Source organism: Sminthopsis crassicaudata, chromosome 5 (assembly GCF_048593235.1).
Source record: "Sminthopsis crassicaudata isolate SCR6 chromosome 5, ASM4859323v1, whole genome shotgun sequence".
In the NCBI taxonomy this organism is placed as follows: Eukaryota; Metazoa; Chordata; class Mammalia; order Dasyuromorphia; family Dasyuridae; genus Sminthopsis; species Sminthopsis crassicaudata.
Genome location: NC_133621.1, coordinates 90005544 through 90028307, shown reverse-complemented (window position 1 = coordinate 90028307; position 22764 = coordinate 90005544). Strand labels below are relative to the sequence as shown.

At 32.1% G+C, this 22764-nt stretch overlaps 1 protein-coding gene across 6 annotated transcripts in view; it reads right to left on the bottom strand.

Annotated features, from left to right (window-relative positions):
• Nucleotides 1-2324: 2324 nt before the first annotated feature.
• PRKAG2 (protein kinase AMP-activated non-catalytic subunit gamma 2) overlaps nucleotides 2325-22764 on the bottom strand; it is a 409151-nt gene continuing 388711 nt past the window's right edge. For all 6 annotated transcript variants that reach the window (XM_074267439.1, XM_074267441.1, XM_074267440.1 and 3 more), the window contains 9 exons: nucleotides 22506-22564; nucleotides 19773-19818; nucleotides 15442-15496; nucleotides 14019-14145; nucleotides 11142-11307; nucleotides 10487-10524; nucleotides 9300-9446; nucleotides 3864-3957; nucleotides 2325-3104 (listed from right to left, as the gene is read on the bottom strand). In XM_074267439.1, coding sequence (XP_074123540.1) covers nucleotides 3073-3104; nucleotides 3864-3957; nucleotides 9300-9446; nucleotides 10487-10524; nucleotides 11142-11307; nucleotides 14019-14145; nucleotides 15442-15496; nucleotides 19773-19818; nucleotides 22506-22564 — 764 coding nt within the window. In that variant the 3' untranslated portion in view covers nucleotides 2325-3072. The remainder of the gene's footprint in view (nucleotides 3105-3863; nucleotides 3958-9299; nucleotides 9447-10486; nucleotides 10525-11141; nucleotides 11308-14018; nucleotides 14146-15441; nucleotides 15497-19772; nucleotides 19819-22505; nucleotides 22565-22764) is intronic.

Here is a 22764-nt window from a genome sequence, read left to right as displayed (position 1 = left end):
AAGTTGTTATTTTAAGAACTTTTTGATTTGATATGTATTATCAAAATGATTACTAATTTGCTTAACTTTATCACACATCAATTCATCAATTCTATAACAAGAAGGTTACCTTGTACAACTTCCTCATTTTACAGATGGGAAGACTGAGGCTCAGAGAGATGAAGAAGAAAAATAACTTTTAAAGGTTAGACAGGGTGTAAAAAGACCCCTGAGTCTTTGTTTAACATCGATTCCACTGCTGTTTCTTTATGCTTTGCTGCTAAGGGTGATAGTGAAAACTTTTGTTTTTGATTCAGTGCTTCCTCTTTGGAGATAGGTAACAAGAACTTGGATGACTCTCTTGATAGCCATTTTACTGAGAAGTCACATCACAACTTTCAACTGCTCTCTTTAGGAATATATTTAATATGCATATGCATTGGAACTTGTTTGGCATAAGTCTTCACAAATATGCACTTTAAGACCTTAGACCATGGGCTTTTAGCCTGGGATCTATGAACTTGTTTAAAAAAGTCTGAATAACTGAATTTCACTGTAATTGGTTTCCTTTGTAAAGATATTTTATTTTATGCATTTAAAAACAAGATTGTGAAAGAGGGTCCATAGGCTTCATGAGGCTGACAAAAGGATCACACAAAAAATGTTAAGAATCCCTGTCTTAGTTGATTAAGAAAAGTGACAAAATAGAAAATTAAAATCTGGAGGTAAATATTGTTTGTAACATACAAACATAATTTTAGCCATGCTAAGAACATAGGCCTATACATAAAACACTAATAACTCAAAACCATCTGGGGGGTGTTACAAATATTTACAAGCCCATTCATCTTATTTCATGAGCTGCAAGGTAAACAAGATGAATAAAACACCTTGTTCTTACCATTTCTTGAAGAAAGAAAATAGTAATTAGTTGTAATATGGACCTTAATGATGAAAAAAAGATGCTTCACTTTAGAAACAATTCTTGATAACTTCTGCAAATCTTCATTATACTTTTTCATAAGCCTGAAATTCTGTTAACTACTAGATCTAATGACTAAACATAGAGAAAAGAGCCCTCTATTGAATGTGATGTCCATATGGAAAGTAAGGAAAGTGTCAGTGCTAAAAGACCTTCTGTTATTTGCTGTGAAGATTCTTCTCTACTTAATAGCAATGGGAAATTATCTTCAGTTCTTTCCTAAATAACAAAAACCATAGATTCTTAGTAATATCAATTTAGGGGCATGAGATAGAGGAGAGGGACACTGTAAGAGAAGTAAATCTGGGTTAAGGCACTGTCCAGGCTTCAAGACTATGTTAAGTCTTTCTTAAGACTTTCTTATTTCTCCCGCTCCAAACAAACACACAAACAAAAAACAAAACAAACCTGATTAAAGAAAACTCATAATTTTACCATTTCTTCTAGAAGGAAAGTCATCATTTAAATGCTGGACCGTACAACCTCTGCCAGATAGAACAAACAAAAATGTTCTTCTTCACAAAGACTTACATAGGTATTTTATGATTCACAAATTGAGTAATGTAATTGCTGTTCAACCTAAACAGCTATGATTACTTTCTAAAGCATTGATGCGTAGGTGAGAGCAAACATGCACATACACACACATGTGCACAGACAACTACAAACACTCAGAACAGAGACACAAAGAGAAGATTTGCTCTACTAAGAAAAGAAAAACTGGCACCTTATTATAAGAAAATTTTCTTGGCAATTTAAAATCAAACATAATCATGTTTTATAAGGGGAGTGTAAAGAAACTATGAGACTTAAGGAATCAATAAAAGATTCTTTTGCTGGAGGGAGTGAGGACAAAAGGATAATTTTGCTTTAAATGAAGATAAATATTTGAGTCAAAAAGGGCATGTAGAATCTTATTCAACACATGCACAGATATGTGAAATTTTTTAAGAACTGCTTTAACAAAATAACAGATAGTAGGACTTGTTTTAATTTTTTCAAACTGCAAAGAAAATCTACAATTATATAGTCTCAGCATTTTCAGAGCATTTACATTAGGAAATGTTCCTCTCTCCTTGCAACTGTATGACAATACTGTATATGCCACAATAGAATTTACAAAAAAAATAATTGTATTAGCAGTCATACAAACATCATGATTTTACATTGCGATACACAAGAAAAAAAATAGACATTTCTCTGGCACTTCATTTCCTCAATAACTGCTGCTTATTTACAATACAGTACAGAGTAATAGATTTCAATGCATGCTTTTAGAAACTTTTAACTTTTTAAGTCTAATAAAGGCTATTCAGGAAGCCATATCCTCTTCAGGTCCAAACAAATAACGAGAAATCTGCCATTTTTTGTATAACAATCAACGGTTTATTAATGGATATGGTGAAGTTTTAACTATCCACCAAAAGATGTGTAAAAAATTGCCATGAAAGTAAAAATAAATAAAGCTGCTTTTAAAATCAGTCTTGTTTTACATCTTAGTCCAGAATGCAACATTTAAACACAAAACTCATTAAAGTTTTAAAGTAAATCTATTTATATTCAAAGTACAGCTTTTATGACAAATCTAATGAAAACTTAAACTGATTTGGTAATAAGTTCAAAGACTTTCACATTCAAACACAGTTTTCTCTTCACACAAATACTTTCTCCAACAGTGATGGGCAACAGTGATGACATATTGCTGTATTCTGACATAAGGCACTAGGTTAGGAATATGCCATACACTCACCTTATGTCACATTTACCTGTTACTTAGCTATCAATGAGCTCTTTCAATTGCAAAAAGTGATAGAATTTCAGGACATAGTACAATTTAAAGGATGATAGCATATTAAATCTTTCAAAAAAGGTCTGGAAATATAGATTTTTTTTTAATACAAGACAATCTTTAAACCTATCAAGCTCTCTTTGTCATGCTTAGTTTAGACATCACTGGGGAAAATAAAGATTACCCATCACTCTACCGCGATCGACATTCTCATAACCATTACTTTCTTCTATTGCAGTCAGTGTTCGTGAAGCAAAACCTTGACCCAGAAACTTTGTTCACGTTCTCCTACATTCAATGAAGGCTTCTATGTTCACCATGGTCATTCTGCTTCACTTTCCTTTTGTTTGGCACCTGTTATCATATAGGCAAAATGAACTTTATGGTATTGTATGAACATCAATGATGCCTGTTTTAAATAATGTAAAAGTACACACACATTTATTCACTTCCAGCCTCTCAGGCACCTAAGGCTCAAACCTTGGAGTTCTCTCTCCTTCCCTTGTCTCTCTCAATCACCACATTCAATGATCCTGTAAGTCCTGTCTGTGCTTCTATAATAGCTACCACACCCATCCATTCCTTTCTTTCTATTCCCCAGCAACATATGCATTTGAGCTCCTCCCCTGGAATATTTCAAGTAATCTCCAAAATGGCCACTCTCCAAGATTAAGTTTCCTAAAAACATGGCTATAGTCACATTAATCCATATTAAAAATTTTACAATAGCTTTCCACTACCACCAAATTTTGTACTAATGACTTCTAAACTGGACTGTTGTAAACCTTAATCTGCTGTGTAAAGGTGAGTAGTTATTAATGGGAACGAGTATGATGGAAATCTTAAATTTTTTTTAGACTGCCCAGGAATTCCTGGGTATCAACATAATACTTGAAAATTAGAATTTCTGTATAAGTCTTTGCTTTACAACTATATAAAGCATAAGACTTAAAAGAAATAAGAGACTGATAAAACTTGGGGTATTATCAAAGTAAAGTAACAACTAATGGATTTATGGGAAAGTTATTTGCTACAATAATATGAGATCACCCTGATATGCTACAACCTACCATAGCTGTAAATTTATTTGAAAAGGTAAGTCAGGATCTATACCTGCTGGTGTGAGTACCAGGGCTTGTAGAATGTCTGATAGTGAGATGATACCCACAATGCTATCTGCTTCATTTACTACCACCAGTCGATGAACCTATAAATAGGAAGAAAAAAGATTTGCAGTATTAGCACTTCATTTTTTATTTTAAAACATGCAAACAATTAAGTGTAGTTTGGCAAACACATTCCTACCAACTCAGAGGTATATAATAACTCACAGAACAAGGAAGAACTTTGGGTTTAAGAGTAGCATTAATTGATTACTTGAATTATTTGTAAGGAAATAAGCTGGGAGTATGTAGTTGACATATTCTAGATGCCTTGAGATTGAGATGTCAAGAGAGATTAAATAGTATAACTTAATACATAGAACAAAGATATATTTATCTTCCTCTAAAATGGATGTATTCCTCTATTACTTTCCAAGAATTGGGATCTTGCTTTAGTATTGTACCCTTTTATATGGGAAATAAATCCAAATGATTATTCAAATAATAATAAAATCATTATCTTAGATTATTTGTTTTTATATTGCCTTTCCATCAAGAAACTCACATTTTGAAAATAAGTTCTCTGATATTTATTATTTCAATGAACCATTATGAAGTGAAATGGCTTACAATGACCTCCATTTTTATGCCTTAAGAAAACAAACTACAACAACAAAAAATTATGTAAAAATATTTTTCCTAGTTCTGGAAAATAATTAGAAGCACTACTCAAAATAAAAAAAAATCTTTACCAACAAAGATAAGAGTACAAAACGCTAACTGTGTTCTGATTCAAAGAATTGTTAAGACTTTAGGACTGAGCTAACTACTTCTCATTCAGGAAATATAAAGATTCTCTTCTCTTGTATTTGAATAGTCACATCCACCTAATACATAGGCAAGAGATAAAAAGAAAAAGGGGGGAATTATTTTTTAATATATTTTTCTCTAATAATATGATGTTGGTGATGCTTTTGCTTATAACAGGTCTTTTTGGAAGATGGTAAAATTTACTTAATCACTTGTCATCTTTCTCATGCCAAATACCACAAAATATCTCTCATTCATCTAGAAGTAAAAAAGTTGGGTTAAACTAAAGCTCTTCAATAACTATAAGACAGGACAGAAGAGATATAAGAAGATTTTTAAATTGTCTCCTTGTAGTAGACAATTTGAAGATTCTATAATGATTATTTAAAATAAGTATCCTTTGAATTAGTAGAGTTTAAAGGTCCTAATTAAGTGTTCAAGTTAGAGAATATATTATGTCATTAATTAAAACCGATTGCAAAATATATTTCCTATTTTCATCCAAGAACATAGAATTTTCCATATTCATAAAAAATGATTCACATGTATTCAATATTTACAGGTTGGCCAAATATTCAATCTGGATACAGACATAAAAGAATGTGAAATACTACATTTCAAATGAGTAACTTAAACTGGAAATCAAGCAACTCACTTAGAAAATGAATTACTGTTGCGAAGTTACTTTTTCTAGCTCATCAAAAAAGGGAACAAAAGATTCTAAAGCAGTAAAAGACAACTATAACTTTGATATCAAGTTGATAACTTTGGGCAAAAATTAAATTTTTTCTAAATAAGCTTATTAAGTTATTTAGATATTAAGATATTTATTTCTGGCCAATTTTATCTTGCAGAAACTCTCAAAATAAAAAAAATAAAACAAAACATAAATTGAAGAACTTAACAAGCTTAATACAGGTTCTTGACCAGGGAACAAGGGTTGATAAAAATTCATTTTCCTAGAGACTAGCAAATCTTATTTAAAAAAGACTTTACAATGAAAAGGAAAGAAAGAGGGAGAAAACTGTCTATGAATATGACCAGAAAACTAGATACCATAGAGATTAGCAACAAAGTAGGAAGACAAAATGGTAGAGATACCCAGAAATTCACAGCAGATAAAAGTGAGAAGAGAAGCCAGGGGCTCCACATGTAGAGATAACAATATGAACTAAATATCTTAATCATATAAGCAAATTTGAACTAATAAGTGTCCTGAGACTTGGTGGGATGAGACCTATTAACTAGAATACAGTTCTGGAAAGGCACATCTCATTCGAAAGAAACACAAGATTGGAGAGAGGGAGAGGACATTGTATATTACAGAGATATACCTATGAGAACATCTAGCAGTTAGAGTTAGAAAGCACCCTAGAGAACATTTAAGTGAGGATCAAGAAGGGAAAACCAAAGTGATGTTGTCATCTGTTGTATACTACAGACTCTGGGTGAAAGAAAGAAATATGTGAGCTTGGGAAACAGATGCCAAGCTGGGCACAGAGGCATCTTTAATTATCAGCATAGAAGCCAGAGCTTTTGTCTAAAACAGAACAGCTAATGATTCCTTAACTTGCCTTGATGATAATTTCACACTTCAAAAGACAAAGGAACCAATAAAGGGTAATCCTCTACTTGTCTTCATCAATGGAAGAAATGGTTGTGTAATGATCATGATGGTAATCTTGTAGAAAAATTGACTATTCCATCTTAGAATCTGTAGTAGAGAAAAGTTAGCTCTAATCTGCTTTTTTGGAAGAGATTTCAAAATATTGGAAGAAAAGAAAAGTAGAATTCCATTGATAAAAATTCTTTTATTTTAATATTTTATTTTTTCAGTTATATGTACAAATAGTTCCCAATTTAATTTTTGTAAGGTTTTGAGTTGCTAAATTTTTTCCTCCCTTACCTTGGAACCCCCCTCAACATAGTAAAAGCAAAAATAAAAATTCTATAGGGGAAGCAAGTCCAGGAAGGATGGAAGCTTTCTATCAAGAATTGAAGACACAAATAGCAACAACTCTCATGAGGAAAAAAAAACTGTAAAAGAGAACAATGTGGATACACATATGACATTCAACTACCACATTAGATTTTTTTAAAAAATTAATTTTTTCCAAATTATCAAGCAGTTTTTCTTTTCTCATCCATTCAGATTTTTAAAGATATACAAAAGATAGAAATAAGATGACATGACAAGAGTAATCAAACTCAGATTGTTTCAACTGATACCAGCAAAGAAAACAAAGGACATTTAGCAAGGAGTTGCTATTGCTTTGGGTGGATGGAATGATAATGGGCAAGGAAGAAGAGATAGAACAACTCCTCATCTATTTTGCTTCTGTTTTCTCTGTCAAAGATAATTTATACCCAGGAGATGGAGGGAGATAAAAAAGAACTACTAGATGATGTTAAACTCAAATTATATGACCCAGATGAACTAAATTCTAGGACAGTGAAAGGACAAGCAGAAGCTGATTCTTGAGTACAGTGACTTTTGAAAATCCTTGGAGAAATGTATAGGTTCTATAGGACTGGGGAAAGGTAAATGATAACCAAATTTTCAAAAAACATTAAGTTAATATAATCTGCAAAGTACAGGCCAATGGGCTTAACTTGGATTCTTCACAAATTTTTGGAATATAGTAAAGGGAACATCTAGAAAAGAAAAAGTACTGCTTCGACAGGAACAAGTCATGCCAAAATAATGTCTTTTTTTGCAGAATTACTCAACTTGTAGATTAGGAGAATATTGTAAGCAGTTTACCTAAATATTTAAACATTTAAAAAGAGTTTTTTAATTCTTATTTTGTGAACAAGATAAAGACTAGATAACACAATTAGATATATTTAGGTTGAATGGCCAAACCTAAAGAATAATCATGAATAGTTTATTATCTATTTGCAAGGAGAGTTCCATGGATTTGTACTATGTAACATTTTTAATCAGTGACTTTAGATAAAGGTACAGATGGCATATTTATCAAATCTAAACATGACTCAAAGCTGAGAGAGATAGCTAATACACTGGAAGAGAGATAGCATGGCATAATTGCTAAAGCATTCAATCTGGAATCTTATATATATATATATATATATATATATATATATATATATATATATGTATATATATATATATATATTCAAATCTTGTCTCAGACACTATATAGCTATAGAAGTGAAGTAGGTTGCTTAAGTCTGTTTCCTCCTCTATGAGATAAGGATAATAACAGCCCCTATCTCAAAGGGTTGTGGAGCTCAAACAAGATAATACAGGAAAAGTATTTTGGGATCCTTAAAGTATTATTTAATGTAACTTATTATTAAACTTGATGGGATAGAACATTGGAATAAATCTAGCAGGATTAAATTAAATATGAAAAATACCAAGTTTTATGCTGGCGCTCAGAAAATAATTTCAGAAGTATAATATGGGGAAAGTTTGCATAGACAATTGATCTAAAAAGTCCTGGGGTTTTAGCAGACTGCAAACTCCATGTATCAATAGTTTGGTCTGGCAGCTAAGAAAAAAAGAGGTCAACATATTGCACTTGAATGCAAAGAATAATGAAAAATTAAAACATAACCTTGGTCAGTCCAAAATTAATGAAAAATAAGTAGTTTTGGGCACTGAATTAAAGTTGGTAAAGGCAAAAGTCACATACTATTTATTATTAAATTCACTAAGGAAGACGAATTGAAGAAATTCAAGTGCTTGCAAAAGATCCCTGAAAGATATGACTGATATGACTTTGTTTGAAGTATATATTCAGTGTTTAACTTTTAGAGAGTTAACTTCATGTAAAGCTACTAGCATAAAAAATAATTTACTCCTTTTCTATTTAGAATTTATTTTCATTCTCTTGTGATGATGGAAAGGCATTTACAATGAGATATGAAAGCATATTAAACAGCATTAAACATTTACTATTTGTTTTGTCTAATTAGTGGATTATTGCACAGGAGACATATATGAATAACAAGATCTTATCTCCAAGGTGCTATATACTTAAAAAAAATTTTAGAATTATAGAATTCTGGCACATTGAAAAATAATTTCTTCTCAAGTTTGACATGAGAAGAGTGGTGTTTTGAAGTCCTGAAGTGAAAGAAAATTCAAAAGTTTCTCTAGATTTATAGGTAATTGCTGAGTGTGGTGAAATTTACAGACGTTAACTACCAATTTATAAGTATTCGACAATCAGATTTAAGAGGTGAAGAAACTGGTGAAGGTGAAGGAATAAAGAAGATTGGATTGTTCTTTACTTATGTTATATACGTGATATCTCCCCACAGTAAGGTTCTGAGAAGAGTTTGAATATTAATAGTTTTTATGTTTTAGGTGGGAGAAAGATTCAGAGGTCTCTTCTTATTCTGAGATTTTATGTCTTAATTTTTAGATATTCAATATATATGTGCTATAATTATTTTCCTCAAAGACTTTTTTCAAAGTATGAAAAGAATCTTTTAAATATTTTGGATTCAACTATACTATGAGAAAAAGAGACTTGTCTCACACTAACTTTGAAGATTATCTCCCATAATCTGTATTGTTTCAGAAGGAAATGAAGTACTATTTAGTACTGCCTCCTGCATGCTGATTAAAAAAAAAGTTTACAGAAAGAGATAATGATCTCACCTCAGCTCTTACTATTCTATCCACGATGGTCTCCAGTGTTTCCAGCTTGCTGCACTTCACAACACCTTCAAAATATTGGGAACGGTGCTGAAGAGCTTGCGTCACTGTGATATCTAGGTTATTATATGTTTTTTCAGCAGCAAGATTCTATAATAAAGAATTAAAAGATAGATCCTATGATTTAAAAATCACTATAATGATAAAAATTAGCAACTTAAAAACCTAAGCTACATATGCAACAGCTTTTTGATGATTAAGCACCACAATAGAGCAAAATATTTCTACAAATTTATAATAAACGGCCAAAATTATTGTAATTGCAAAGCTTTGATCAGTAATAACTAGAGCATATATAGTACTTTATGTCTAATATTGATGTAATTCTATCCCTTAACCCCTAAATTAAGGCTTCTTCTTCTTCTTCTTTTTTTTTTTTTAGCTGCTAGTAAAGAATCATACTCTGGTGGAATGTGGCCCAATGAACCAGTAGGTTCTACACAAGATTAACTTAACTAGTCAGAAGGCTGCCAAAAGATCAAACGATCACTTAGTTGCTTAGGAATAATTTTAACTGATCTATAAGGGTGATGGTTTATATTGTGGAGGGAGTGGGAAACTATATGCAGCCAACAATAATGCAAAGGGAATTCCCAGAGTTCCGAGTAAAGAAGTGAACTAAACTCAAGTGGTAGGAGTAGAATGGAATGGGATCAAATTTGCCTATAATCATCCAGGGTTTCTTAGACCAATGGAGAATAGAGCACCTGGAGGGGGTTCCCTATATTCTTTAAGGCTCTCTGATTCAAATCCATACCAATAAAGACTTGTCTCAGAATTAAGCAGAAAAGCTCTATAGTTACTAAGCCACTGTGGTACTGTTCAACAACTTTCATTTGGTTAACCAGAGTTAACAACGTAATTAAAAATGGTATGCCATTATATCATCTTGGAATACATATATACAAGCCTTTCTTTCTCATAAAGAATATAAAGAAAGAATGCATGGAGAAATGGATTATCAAACATAAGCATAGGGGTTTTAAATAAACAGACTTTAATATAATTTTATTTAATAAAATTGGCTGCTTTCATTTAGAAATAAAGAGCAAAAAGCATAAATTAGTGACTAGATTTGGTTTTTAAAATGCATTTTAGATATGAATTGTGATAAAGTAAAAAATACTTACTATTACATCAAATTTGGAATAAATATCTACAACTTTTCCTAGAAATGAAAATATACATTAGAAAAATGTCATAGAAACATATCAGAACTTCATTTTCTTAATAGTCTTAATAAAATGTTAAAATGGGATTGCTAGAAATATAAAATTAAATATATTTAAATGATCATCAAATTATAAGTCTTAGTTGAGAACATGGAAATAATGATCATTTACTTGGTCATCTCATTGAATTTAGATTTTACTTACCATATGTAAATTTTGATTTTCAGTTTAACTCGATTTACTTAAACATTTATTTAATACCCATAAAGCAGTAAAGTCATGGGGTGGTAGATAAGAGAATTACTTTGGAATCATTTAGACCTGGGTTCAAGGTTCTTTTCTGACACATATGAGTTGTAAAGTCCTGGGCAACATTTTAAGACTACAAATTAAAAAGCAGCTGCCAATCTGCTTCATAGAGAAAATTTCTTTATTGGAGTCCCTAGGCCAATGAAATGACATGTCTAGACTGAAAGAACCCCGAAACTCCTTATGTATAAAACTATACTAAGTAAGGATACTTAGAACTATGTGGCCAATAATTAACATTTGTTTTTTGCTTGTAGATAATAAAAGTTTTTTCTAGTTACATCATCATGTTAAATGTACAAACCTGACTCATCCACAACAGGCAAAGCTGATATCCGTCTTTCTACAAATATATTCAAGGCTTTAATGATAGGAGTGTCTGGATGTATAAAGGCAATGTTGTGGTATGTTCCAATTCCAAGTTCATCTAGGTTCTGTTTCATGAAGGCAGGCTTTGGCATCTCAGACACCTAGACAAGAAGATAAATGTATATGCTCTAGTAAACCAAAATATGTCTTTTTATTCAAATGCCCAGATTTGAGTGAAAAAGCAGGTATAAGCAAATTGAAGTTAGTCTTTTCTATCAATCTAACTGGAAATCTGAATTAACATGAAAAAAGTTACACATAAAAATTATAGCCTTTCTTCAAATAGATTTATATTAAAATATTAAGTACTGATACTTGGCACTGTTATATTTTTATAAAATATTGAATAAAATCAGATGTTTAATATCGTCCCCCCCCTCTTTTGGCTAAAAAAAGGTGGGTGGAAGAAGGAAACAACAGGCTAATTTGGGAAATTAAGACCTGTAGGCCACCAATTTTCCTTTGCTGCTAGGAATTTATTCTATTTTGGTCTTACTGTTGGCATCAAATATTATTTAGTTAAAGGCCCACATACCTACTACTCAAAAAGTTGTTGGTGGCTCTTCTAGGAATAAACTAAATTAATCCTCATACCACTCCACCTCTAGAAACTGAATTCTCTTCTGAATGCCATCAGTTTTTGTCCATTAGAAAATATGGATGAGCTAGTTGCCTCAGGGACTAAAAGAGGTCTTAAATAATTTTTCTTTCAAGGTAAGGCTATTTTTAAAGGGATAATAGGAGGAGGGAAAAGTCAAAAGAGAAAGGCCTAGGGACATTTTTGACTATAACAAAATAAGGTCTACTGTTTCAAAAATCCACCTTTTAGAAAGGGTACAGCTGATTCCATCCTCCTGGTGTACCTTATAATTATCAGGAAAAGATGAACAATTAGAAGAAACAAAATGTTCAAGTCAAAGAGTTCATCAATATTCAAAGCATGAGAATCCTAGAAATTTAGAGAAAAAAGAAAGACCTATTAGGTCATCTAGTTCACCTCAGTATAGAAATTGTTCCCTAACTATATGATATTTTATGGGTGTTTTTGGTAACTATCTAAAAAGGTAATATTATCTAAAGAAAATTATTTTATAATTTAGTAACTATTATGCTCAAAATGTTTCATTACATTTATATTTTTCTTTTTTCTTTTTTTTTTCATTTTATCTAACTCCTAATTTTAATTCTAAAGCCACTATTATCTAATTGGCCCAAATATAAGTTGGTGTAAATATTTCATGTAAGTTGACTTTTAAACTTTGATTTGTTCCTTTCACAGTTCTACAGCACTTAAAGCACTTATGACTTTTGGCCATCTGATTAAAACTCAATTACTAAGCTCTAAAGTGTCCTTTAGAACATGACATAGAAAAGTCTTCATTTATCAGAAGAGAGGAATATTCTTTAAAGAATACTCACTTCGTCTACTTTTCTTATATAATTTAAAAATTATCATATTAATTTATTAATCTTAATGTTTTATAACTCTCTCTGATCGCTTCCACTTTTCTCCTCAGCACCCATTTAAAAATGAAAAGCAGAATTTCCATAATGAGCTCTTAATCAAGTTATGGCAAAGTCAGAACAGGTTTTGGTCACAAGCTTGGTGTGAAATATAAGCAAATTTTAAAGGCTCCATGGGAAAAGGGGAAAAAAGTACCAGCCTTGTAGTCAGAAGATGAGATCAAATCCCAGAGCTGTCACTTGATACCAGTGTGAATTTGGGCAAGTCATTTAAGCTCTCTGACCCTTAGTATTCACATATATAAAAGTGGGACGTATTTGTATTATTCACCTCACATGAATGTGAGGAAAGAGCTTTGTGAACAGACAAGCATTACTTAAGAGAGAGCAATTATCAAGAACAAAAACAAAATGCCCTTTCTGGCAGTTCTCTTGAGCACTAATCCTCCAATCCTGATGGTAACTGATTATCAGAAAGGTCCTGGTAAGAGGGGTTTTGGCTGCTTCCCTTCACACTGGCTTGATGAGCTTTTTTTCTAAAATGGGGCTGAGGTGAAAAAAAGATTAGAAAAGCAGTTTTGAAGCATATTAATATCTTATGATTTACATTAGCTCTTCTGAACCACCACTGAGACTCCTACTATTTCTGTTTAACATATTTTCAAATTTAATGATAGAAGGTTTTCAAAAAAAATTACTCATAACTAGTCAAACTCCCAGTTTCTTTCTATACTTTTCTTGTGATAGACAACCAGTTAGTTAGTGATAATTGTAACATGTACTTTATTTAAATTTAAATACTAGGCATGTATCTAGAACTGAGATCATCTCATTTTGAAGGGCACTGAATGTAGCTCACGAAAATACAGACCTAAATTTGGACCAGCATCACATTCTATTTCTTACAAGTATAGCTCATTTCTGTTTCCATTCTGCTTTAAAAAGTAATTTTGGCTATAATGCCTTTCTATACAAATATTTCTAAAAACACAACTCAATAAAGCACTAGAAAATACTGCACAATCCAGCTTACTTTTCTCATATGCTAGCACTTTCACACCCTTAAACAAATTGATTTTTTCAGTTTCCCTCTGTCTGTTTATATATTTTTTGTGAGAGGAAAATATTTCAAATTAGTTGTAGAACTATACATATTAACATATTTGCACAAAGAAGGGTTCATTTATTAGCAAGAAATCTGAACATATGCAGTGGGCTTTGTACAGTAGAGTTTAGAAGTGAAGACTTTAAAACTAACAGTTTATCTTATTAATGGTAAGGGTTTTATTTAATCAGTTGAAGCAAATGCAACTAATTATGTCTTGCAGAAATATTAAAAGTTACTTACAAATAGCTGAAGAAACTTGAGTATTCTTTTGTGGGTAAGTATATAAAGTGCGTTCCCACTGACAGGATCGATAACTGGCAATCTGTGGATTTTATTTTTGATCAATGAGTATACAGCATCGAAGAGGCTGTGAAAAAACCATCAAAGATGGATCAAAGATTCTGATGATAGAGAAATCACAAGTTTTTGTGAGCATCCTTGAAAGAAATATTCCAAACACTTATATCCTAATAATAAAAACACAAATCAAATCTAAATATGTTTTGGAAAAATTTTATACTGAAAGAGATCACAACAAATCCACATGTTTATATCTATAGAATAGAACCCAAGTGGCACTTGATTTTTCACAGAGTATGTTAATAAATCTCATAGGCAAGCAAAGAAAGAGACATGATGGAAATTAAACAACTTTAAAGAAGCTAGTACAAAGAATTTCTAAAGTTATTCCATAACTTTATCTGAAAATGTATAAGTGGCACATTTACATACAAGACTTATAGACACTACTCAGGTGTTTGGAATTCTTTAGAATGGTAGGAACTGATGCTGAGTGAAATGAGCAGGACCAGGAGATCGTTGTATACTTCAACAATACTATATGATGATCAATTCTGATGGACGTGGCCCTCTTCAACAATGAGATGAACCAAATTAATTCCAATAGAGCAGTAATGAACTAAACCAGCTACACCCAGTGAAAGAACTCTGGGAGATGACTATGAACCACTACATAGAATTCCCAATCCCTCTATTTTTGTCCCCCTGCATTTTGGATTTCCTTCACAGGCTAATTGTACACTGTTTCAAAGTCCGATTCTTTTTGTACAGCAAAACAACTGTTTGGACATGTATATTGTATTTAATTATATTTCGACATATTTAACATGTATTAGTCAACCTGCCATCAGGGGGAGGGGGAAGGAGGGGAAAAATTAGAATAAAACGTTTTGCAATTGTCAATGTTGTAAAATTATCCATACATATATCTGGTAAATAAAAACTATTATAAAAAAAGAATTTCATGGTAGTTTATATAAGGCTGTAAATAAATGTCATATTAATAACATTTTCTTTGATATACTTAATAATTTTATTAAATATTTCCCAATAACATTAAGCATTTTTTAACCATTTAAATAATTTTTTTGCATTCCAAATTCTCTCCCTATCACTCCTCCCCAGCTTCATGAGAAGATAAGCAATACAACATTAATTATACATGTGAATTCAGACAAAAATATTTTCATATTACCCATGTTACAAAAGACACAAAAAAATCCAAGAAAAACAAAGTGAAAAATTGTGCTTCAACCTGCACTCTGTTCCATACTAATGAAACTGATAAAACTGAATGTATGCATGTATGTGTGTGTAAAATATAAATATAAATTATAAATATATGGTTGAGAAATAAGCTTACCTTGCATCTGGGGATATATTTACTAAAGGCTTAAATGTTTCTTGTAAATAAAGTTCTGTATTTAAGAAAAGAAGATCTATAGTTAGTAAGATGGTCTTCACAGTTTATTATTAGAACATAAAATTAAACACTTCTATAAATTCATAGACTAAAATTAAAAGAATGACTAGTTCCAATCAGAGAAAAACAGCTCTTTAAAAGTTTTTGTGCTAATTATTTTTATATACTGGTTAATTTTTTTTTCTAGATTCAGCTTTGGTGAGCTGTCCTTAAGGAAAAATTAAATATTTTAAAAACAATACCACAGTGGCTAAAAATCTGGATTGAAGATCAAATAATATAAGTCATACCAGCAGAGGTCACTAGAACTCCATAATGTAAACCCATGAAAAATAATCGTGCATTAAAAATTTGTAGACTAAAAGAGTGAAATTATAGATCAAATTCAGTAACAGAAACATCAAAATGGCAACTACATAATTTTTCTATAGTAGATTTTGTTTTATTGATTATTATTCAAAATGAGCAGCAATCAGCTGGGTCTTGAGGATTTATTTCCAGGTCACAACTACTAATTGGAGATGTGCTTTAAAACTTTGTCCTGGGACCTCTTTTCTTCTCCCTCTAAACTATTTTACTTGGGGAGCTCCTCAGCTTTCATAGATTCAACCACCATCTTGTCTGCAGATGATTTTCAGATACATGTATGCAGTTTTAAGCATTGTCCTGACCTTTAGTCTTAAAACTCCAACTGCTTATTAGACAATTGGAACATATACCTAAAGTGAATTCATTATCTTTTCTCTCCCTGAATGGTGCTGTCTTCCAAACTACTATCTACCATCCTACAGTCACCCAGGCTTCTCCTTCTGTGTCAGCTTCAGCTCTTCACTCTTACTGGCCCCTGCCATCCAGTTCATTACCACGACTGGTCATTTCTACCTTCCAAATATCTCCTGTATGTATGTCCCCTCTTTTCTCCTCTGGCATAGTTAACCTCTCATCCTCTCAAACTTGAACTACTGCAATATTCTTCTGATTTATCTCCTTGCTTCAAGTCTCCCCCCAGTCTCATCCACTCTAGGCTCAGCTATCAAAGTGATCTTTCTGAATTGCAGGCCTGGCCATGTCACACTTCTCCAACTCCTCTATTAGACCCCTATTATCTCCAAATCAAACATAAAAAGCTCTGTTTGATTTTTAAAGCCCTTTCTAAGAAAGGAAGGAAACAAGCACTTATTAAGCACTTACTATGTACAAGGCACTGTGCTAAATATTTTACAAACATCTTAATTAGTCCTCATAACAATACTGGGAAGAAGATACAATTATGGTATTCCCATTTTACAGAAGAGAAAACTGAGTCAGTCAGGGGATAAGTGATTTGCTCAGGGTCATAGTTGATGCCAGAGATGAATTCAATCCTTTGTGATTACAGATGTAGCATTCTATTCACTGCTGCTAAACTGTTCTAGCCTGGCTTTCCCAGTCTTCTTATATTTTACCCCCTTCAACTCAATAATCTGGCACTATTGGCCTGCTTGCAGTCCTAATTTAATAAGATACATCACCTCCTATCCCACTGCTTTTCACTGGCTGTCCTCCATGCTTGAACAATCTCTCCACCTTCATCTTCCTCCCTCCCCCAAGCTTCCCCAGCTTCAAGTCTCTAACTAACCCCATATGTAACCTCCATGTTACATGTTTGTTTGCAGATTGTCTCCCCATTAAAAATGAGTTCCTTGAGGGTAGGGTATGCTTTTTTCTTTGTTTTTTGTTCCCAATACTTAGCACAATGCTGGGCACATGGTAAACATTTAATAAATATTTATTGACTTGACTTTGACTGTTAAGATGGTTCCAAGAGAGGGATTTTTAACCTGGAGTCCCTAAATAGATTTCAAGGAGTCCATAGTTTGGATGGAAAAAAATTACATCTTTATTTTTTTAACTTCTAAATGAAACTTAAGATTTCTTTCAAGTAAAAAGTTTTTTCAAAAGATCATTATTTAAAAGAACATTAAAAGAATAAAGAAGAGATACATAAGTTTCACCAATTTGCCAAAAGAATGCATGACATAAAAAAATCTAAGAGCATTATTATAGTTGTAGATATGATTTTCTTTAGCTTGACTTTTCTACAGATTGTTTAGAAAATCATCATTTTTAAAAATCCTTTTACCACTCAACAAAACCTTCAAGTAAGGTATATTTAAATGACAATTAGTACATTAGAAATTCCATTTGGCAGTTACCCACAGTAATATAGGATCCAAAGAATATTCAGTATATGCAGAGTGCCAGGTTAAACTCTGCAGTCTCAGATTCAACAAACTATGAAGAAGACATCTAGTTTAATCAGCTTCTCTAATTACCCAGGATCTTTCTACCATAAAGTTGATTTCCTCATCATCTGCTTAACATGACACATTAATTTCCACTCTGGACTCTCATACTATTTGCTTTTTCTGGAATCTACTTTCCCTTCTTCCCTATTATAAATCCTAACTTATTTTGAAAATTATTTCATGATTCATCTCCCAGAACCTGATGACTGGTCCTACCTCACCCATTCTGATTGAGCCATATATTTATATAACCTGAATCACATTATCTCCTATTTGGCTTTTGTTCATTTATAACATCTGAGTTTATTGTGCATATATATCTTGCTTCCCTTATTCAAGATCCAAGATCCAAAGAAGGGTATTTTGGTAAATGCTTCTCAATCAGCTCTCCGGAAAAAGTACATATGAACACATTTTTAAAAATTTTGATCTGCATTAATATTTTATCTGCCACTTTCTTAAACCTGGACAATCAATAAAACAATAAATTAAGCCCTAATTTGTGGTTTTGCCAATATTGAGGTATAAATGCTCACTTTGAAAATTTAACAATCAGCTCTTGAGAGTATGCACATCTTCTAGTACTTTATATGTATTCCATATAGCCCCAACTATATTCCTACATATAGTAACAGTGGAACCCAATAAATGCTAGTTAAATTAAACAAAGTAATATAGTTATAGTAAACTTTTTAACAAAGTAGTTTCACAGTTATAGAATTAATCTCCTTACAAATAGTTCATATTAGGTAAGGACATTCTAGTCAAGGATAATATGGCAAAAACAAACAAACAAACTTCAAATACAAGCTCTTCTTGGGGAAAGTTCTATTAAAAGTGGAAACTTTTCTCTTAATAACCTAGTTCAGGATTCATTTTATTTAGCTCTTTAGAAAACTTAGATTAAATTAAAAGATAATCATTGTTCAGTTGTTCAGTTATGTCTGATTCTTCAAACTGGGATTTTTTTTTTTTTTTTTTTTTTTGGCAGAGATATTGGTGTGGTTTGCCATTTCCTTCTCCAGCTCATTTTTAGATGAGAAAACTAAGGCAAACAGAGTAAAAGGATTTACCCAGGGTCACACAGTGTTTGAAGCCAGATTTGAACTCAAGAAAATGGCTCCAAACCTGACACTCTATCCACCGTGCTACCTAGCTTCCCCTAAAAGATAATAACTTTTAAATAAAAATATCTATGTGTTTCTTCAAAGGCAACTATTTTTTCTATACCTTTAGCACAAAGAGAAATATTTAATGATAACAGCAGCTAATATGGTATTGTGGAAAGCATCCTAGACCTCTGGTTTTCTCATTTGAAAAATGGCGATAATATCTGTACTCTATTATCAACAGCCATTGTAAGGAAAATGATTTCATAAATTGTTGTTAGGCAAATATGAGCTATTATAACTTTATTCCAAGAATGTAGATTTAGTATAAGAATTTCTTGGAATAAAAGGCTGTGTATTAAAAGTAGTTACTGATTAATAGTTATGATGACAATATGTTTATATGGCATTTTGCAATATTTTTATGCCCATTATCTATCTTATTTGGCCTTGAAACAACCCTGTGAAATAAGTGATCTCATTTTACATGTGAGAATCCAAAGTGAAGGGACCCTTCTAAATTATGCCCAACACAATTTCTAAAGTCTCTGTGAAAAGAGCTGAGTGAGCTGAACCCATTTTATGCAGGATGGTAGAGGCCAGGGTAATTTAAATCACTTGCTCAACATTATATAACAAAGGAAACCATCACTGAATCTGAATTTGTTGCTTGGCAGATTTTGCTGCCTTCTGTTATACTATACCAACCAAACCTCCATTCTGAAGGGAAAAAAACATGTTGTTTTCATTCACATGTTTTATTATTGAATAGAGAGAAAAGGAACTGAGAAGGGAAAAGTCTATTTATATACAAAGTCTAAATCAAAAATTTTTATACAATAGAAGATTCTTAGCAATTAAAAATGATGCTTACCCCTCCACGTTTCAATTTTATGTTCTTCTAATTCATAAATCTGTACCTGAAATAAAGGAAAGAAAACAGTCTTTTGTAAACTTGTATTTATTGATGGGCAATGCTGGATAAGAAAAAAAAAGGATATTCTGATAGATGCAATAGTCTCATCAGAAGCCAACCATTTAGCATATGGAACTAATCAAGAAAAAAATTCTGGAATGCTATGAGATGAACTGAGAAATATATAAAGTGTTTTTAGTTGTTTAAGAAGATGGTCTATAAACTCAAAGCATACATACTAAATCAATACCTTGTTATATAAACTTTAAATGAAAAAATATTTTAACATGTTAAATGAATTGTTGAATTATAGACTATTCCTTTTTCTAAGGACATGGAAAATAACATTTTTGAAAATGAAGAAAAGCCAACTAGTAAAGTCATAGGCTGATAGTGATTTTAGTGACACACACTATTTACTACATGGATTCTTATCAGCCACACAAAGTTTTACTCAATATGTGCTATGTATTGAGTCTTAATTCTTGTTGTAACTAGTATCTATTATTAAGAAAAATGGAAATTGAGTCAGGGAGTTAGCTATATACACATGAAATAATCAACCAGTGCTACCAGAAGCACTCGGGGGGAGCCCTAGGTATCCTGTGAACTCATGGGAGGACAGAGATAAGAGTCACACAGTCTGGGCAGGCATGGATGAGTTATGAGTCTGATCTTGGGAGTAAACTCATGAACTGATGATATCACAGCTCCATTTAAGTTTTTATTCTCAAATACTGGGAATATGGTTAAGCTTTAATATATGTGGTATAAACTCTAAGTACTATAGAAGCTCAAAGAAGAATAGATAAATGTGGGTTATGATGATCAATAAGGACTATAAGGAATGTTGATCTACACTTAACCAGACCATGTGGAAGGGGAAAGGAGGAGCAATGTAGATGAAGGCACAAAGATAAGAAAGGGATGTTTATTGGATAGAGAAGATATCAGCCTGACCAAAGAGTATGAAGCATTTGTAATAGAGAAAGAAGGGGTAAAATAGGGAATACAATAATGGAGATCTTGAAAAGCCAGTTATCTAGCATGGCATGTCTCTTAAAGTTTTACATACACCATCTCTTTTGGCAACAGCCCTGTAAAAGATTATTATCATCATCTTTATTTTTACATAATAAGAAACCTAGAAGTTCAGAAAGACTAAAAGACTTAGGCCAATATATGGCCTTGGAGTCAGGGAGACCCTAAGTTTGATTCTGGCTTCAGACATTTACAAGTTGTATGAACCTTGGCAAGCCTCATTTTTACTCATCTGGAAAACAGGGATAAAAAGGAATTGTTGTAATAATTAGATGCCTTATAAATATTAAAGCAACTGATACTGACATTAACATGTAGTCATTGATTTTAGTCTAATGGGAATCTGGAGTAAGAATTCCAACAATCCCACTCCTTTAGGGGATTTATTATTCACACTCAGAGATATATAACTATTAATACTTGCTAGATAACCATTAGAGGAGGTATCATGGCAGAATGTATGGAAGACCCAGGCATGGGAAAAGGACACATTCTGACTGCATGACTACAGGTTAGTCAATCTAGTGCAATTTCATTGCCCCACACAAACCAAATTTATAAAGGATTAAGAAGTTAATGGATGCACTGAATGTGTAAACTCCTCTTTCTAGGAAACCAGTGGTTATTATGGTTAAAACCTTATCCTTACTTACAGTTTGAATTGAACAGTAAATATTTTCTTTTCTTTTTTTTTTTTTTTTTAACAACTGACCTGCAAACACCATTTCTTCAACTTTTGCTTTGTGGATCCAAAAAAAAAAAACAAACCCCAAATGCCTTTTTTAGCCTAACATCTACCTAATTATTTCTTCCTTTGCCACCTGTATGACTGTGGGAGGCAGGAGTCTAGTGAAAAGAATGCTGGACTTGGAGGCAAGTGATGTGGCTTCAAAATATAGTTTTGCCATTTACCCCCTATGGGATTATAGCCAAGGCACTTCGCCTCTCTGTGCCTCAGTTTTTCCATTTAAATGGACCTAAATGACCTGTGAGGTCCTTTCCAGCTCTAATTCCACAAGCTTCTATGCTGAGCTATCTTGGCTTTAGTTTCCTCATCTATAATATTGGAGGATTGTAATAAATGGGGACTTCCTCTTGCTTTGATTCTGTAATTCTTTGAAGAAATAAGATAAATCCTAGAGCGATTTATCTCAATTCTTATCTTATAAATAATCAGGCAAGTCCTTTACTGAGTCAGGTCCATGCTCTGGTCAGTCCTTTTATTCTCTCTTTGAAGAAGCTTCCAGGAATATATTTTTGTAGGGTACTGATACCTGTTCTTCATGGCAATATTCTCAAAGGTTTGAAGTATATCCTTATCATTACTAACTTTCCTTTAATACCTGCTATGATTGGCAAATCATTTAAATTTTCAACCTACGTAATGTCTTAGAATGATTAATTCCATATGTTTAATGCCTGCTATGTGAACTTTCTTTCATTTTCCCTAAAACTACTTCCTTCAAGCTTTAAAAAAATAATTCCTAGTCCTAATTAGCAATTCATTTGTATTAAATGGAATTTATGCTGAAATACTACATGCTTAAGCTATTAACAAATTATATTTTACTTTAAAAACTCAATCTTATTTTTTAGAAAAGATTTCATTTATACTTATTCAATTACTGACAAACATATGCTATCACTTACCATTGGAGATTTATAATATCTATGTAGTATATTTATGAAATCTGTAATTGTTAGCATTCCTGTAACAAAGAATCACATGTTAAAATAAAATAATGAACATTTACAAGAAAAATTCTTAAATGGTAAATGAGAACTTGGGAAATGTATAAAAAAGTTATCTTAAAATTAGTTTTAAATGTTATTAACAACATAGAGTGTATTATTTTGTATTTCTTTCATTTGTTAATTAGGCTTCCACCCAAATGAACATCAATTCAAT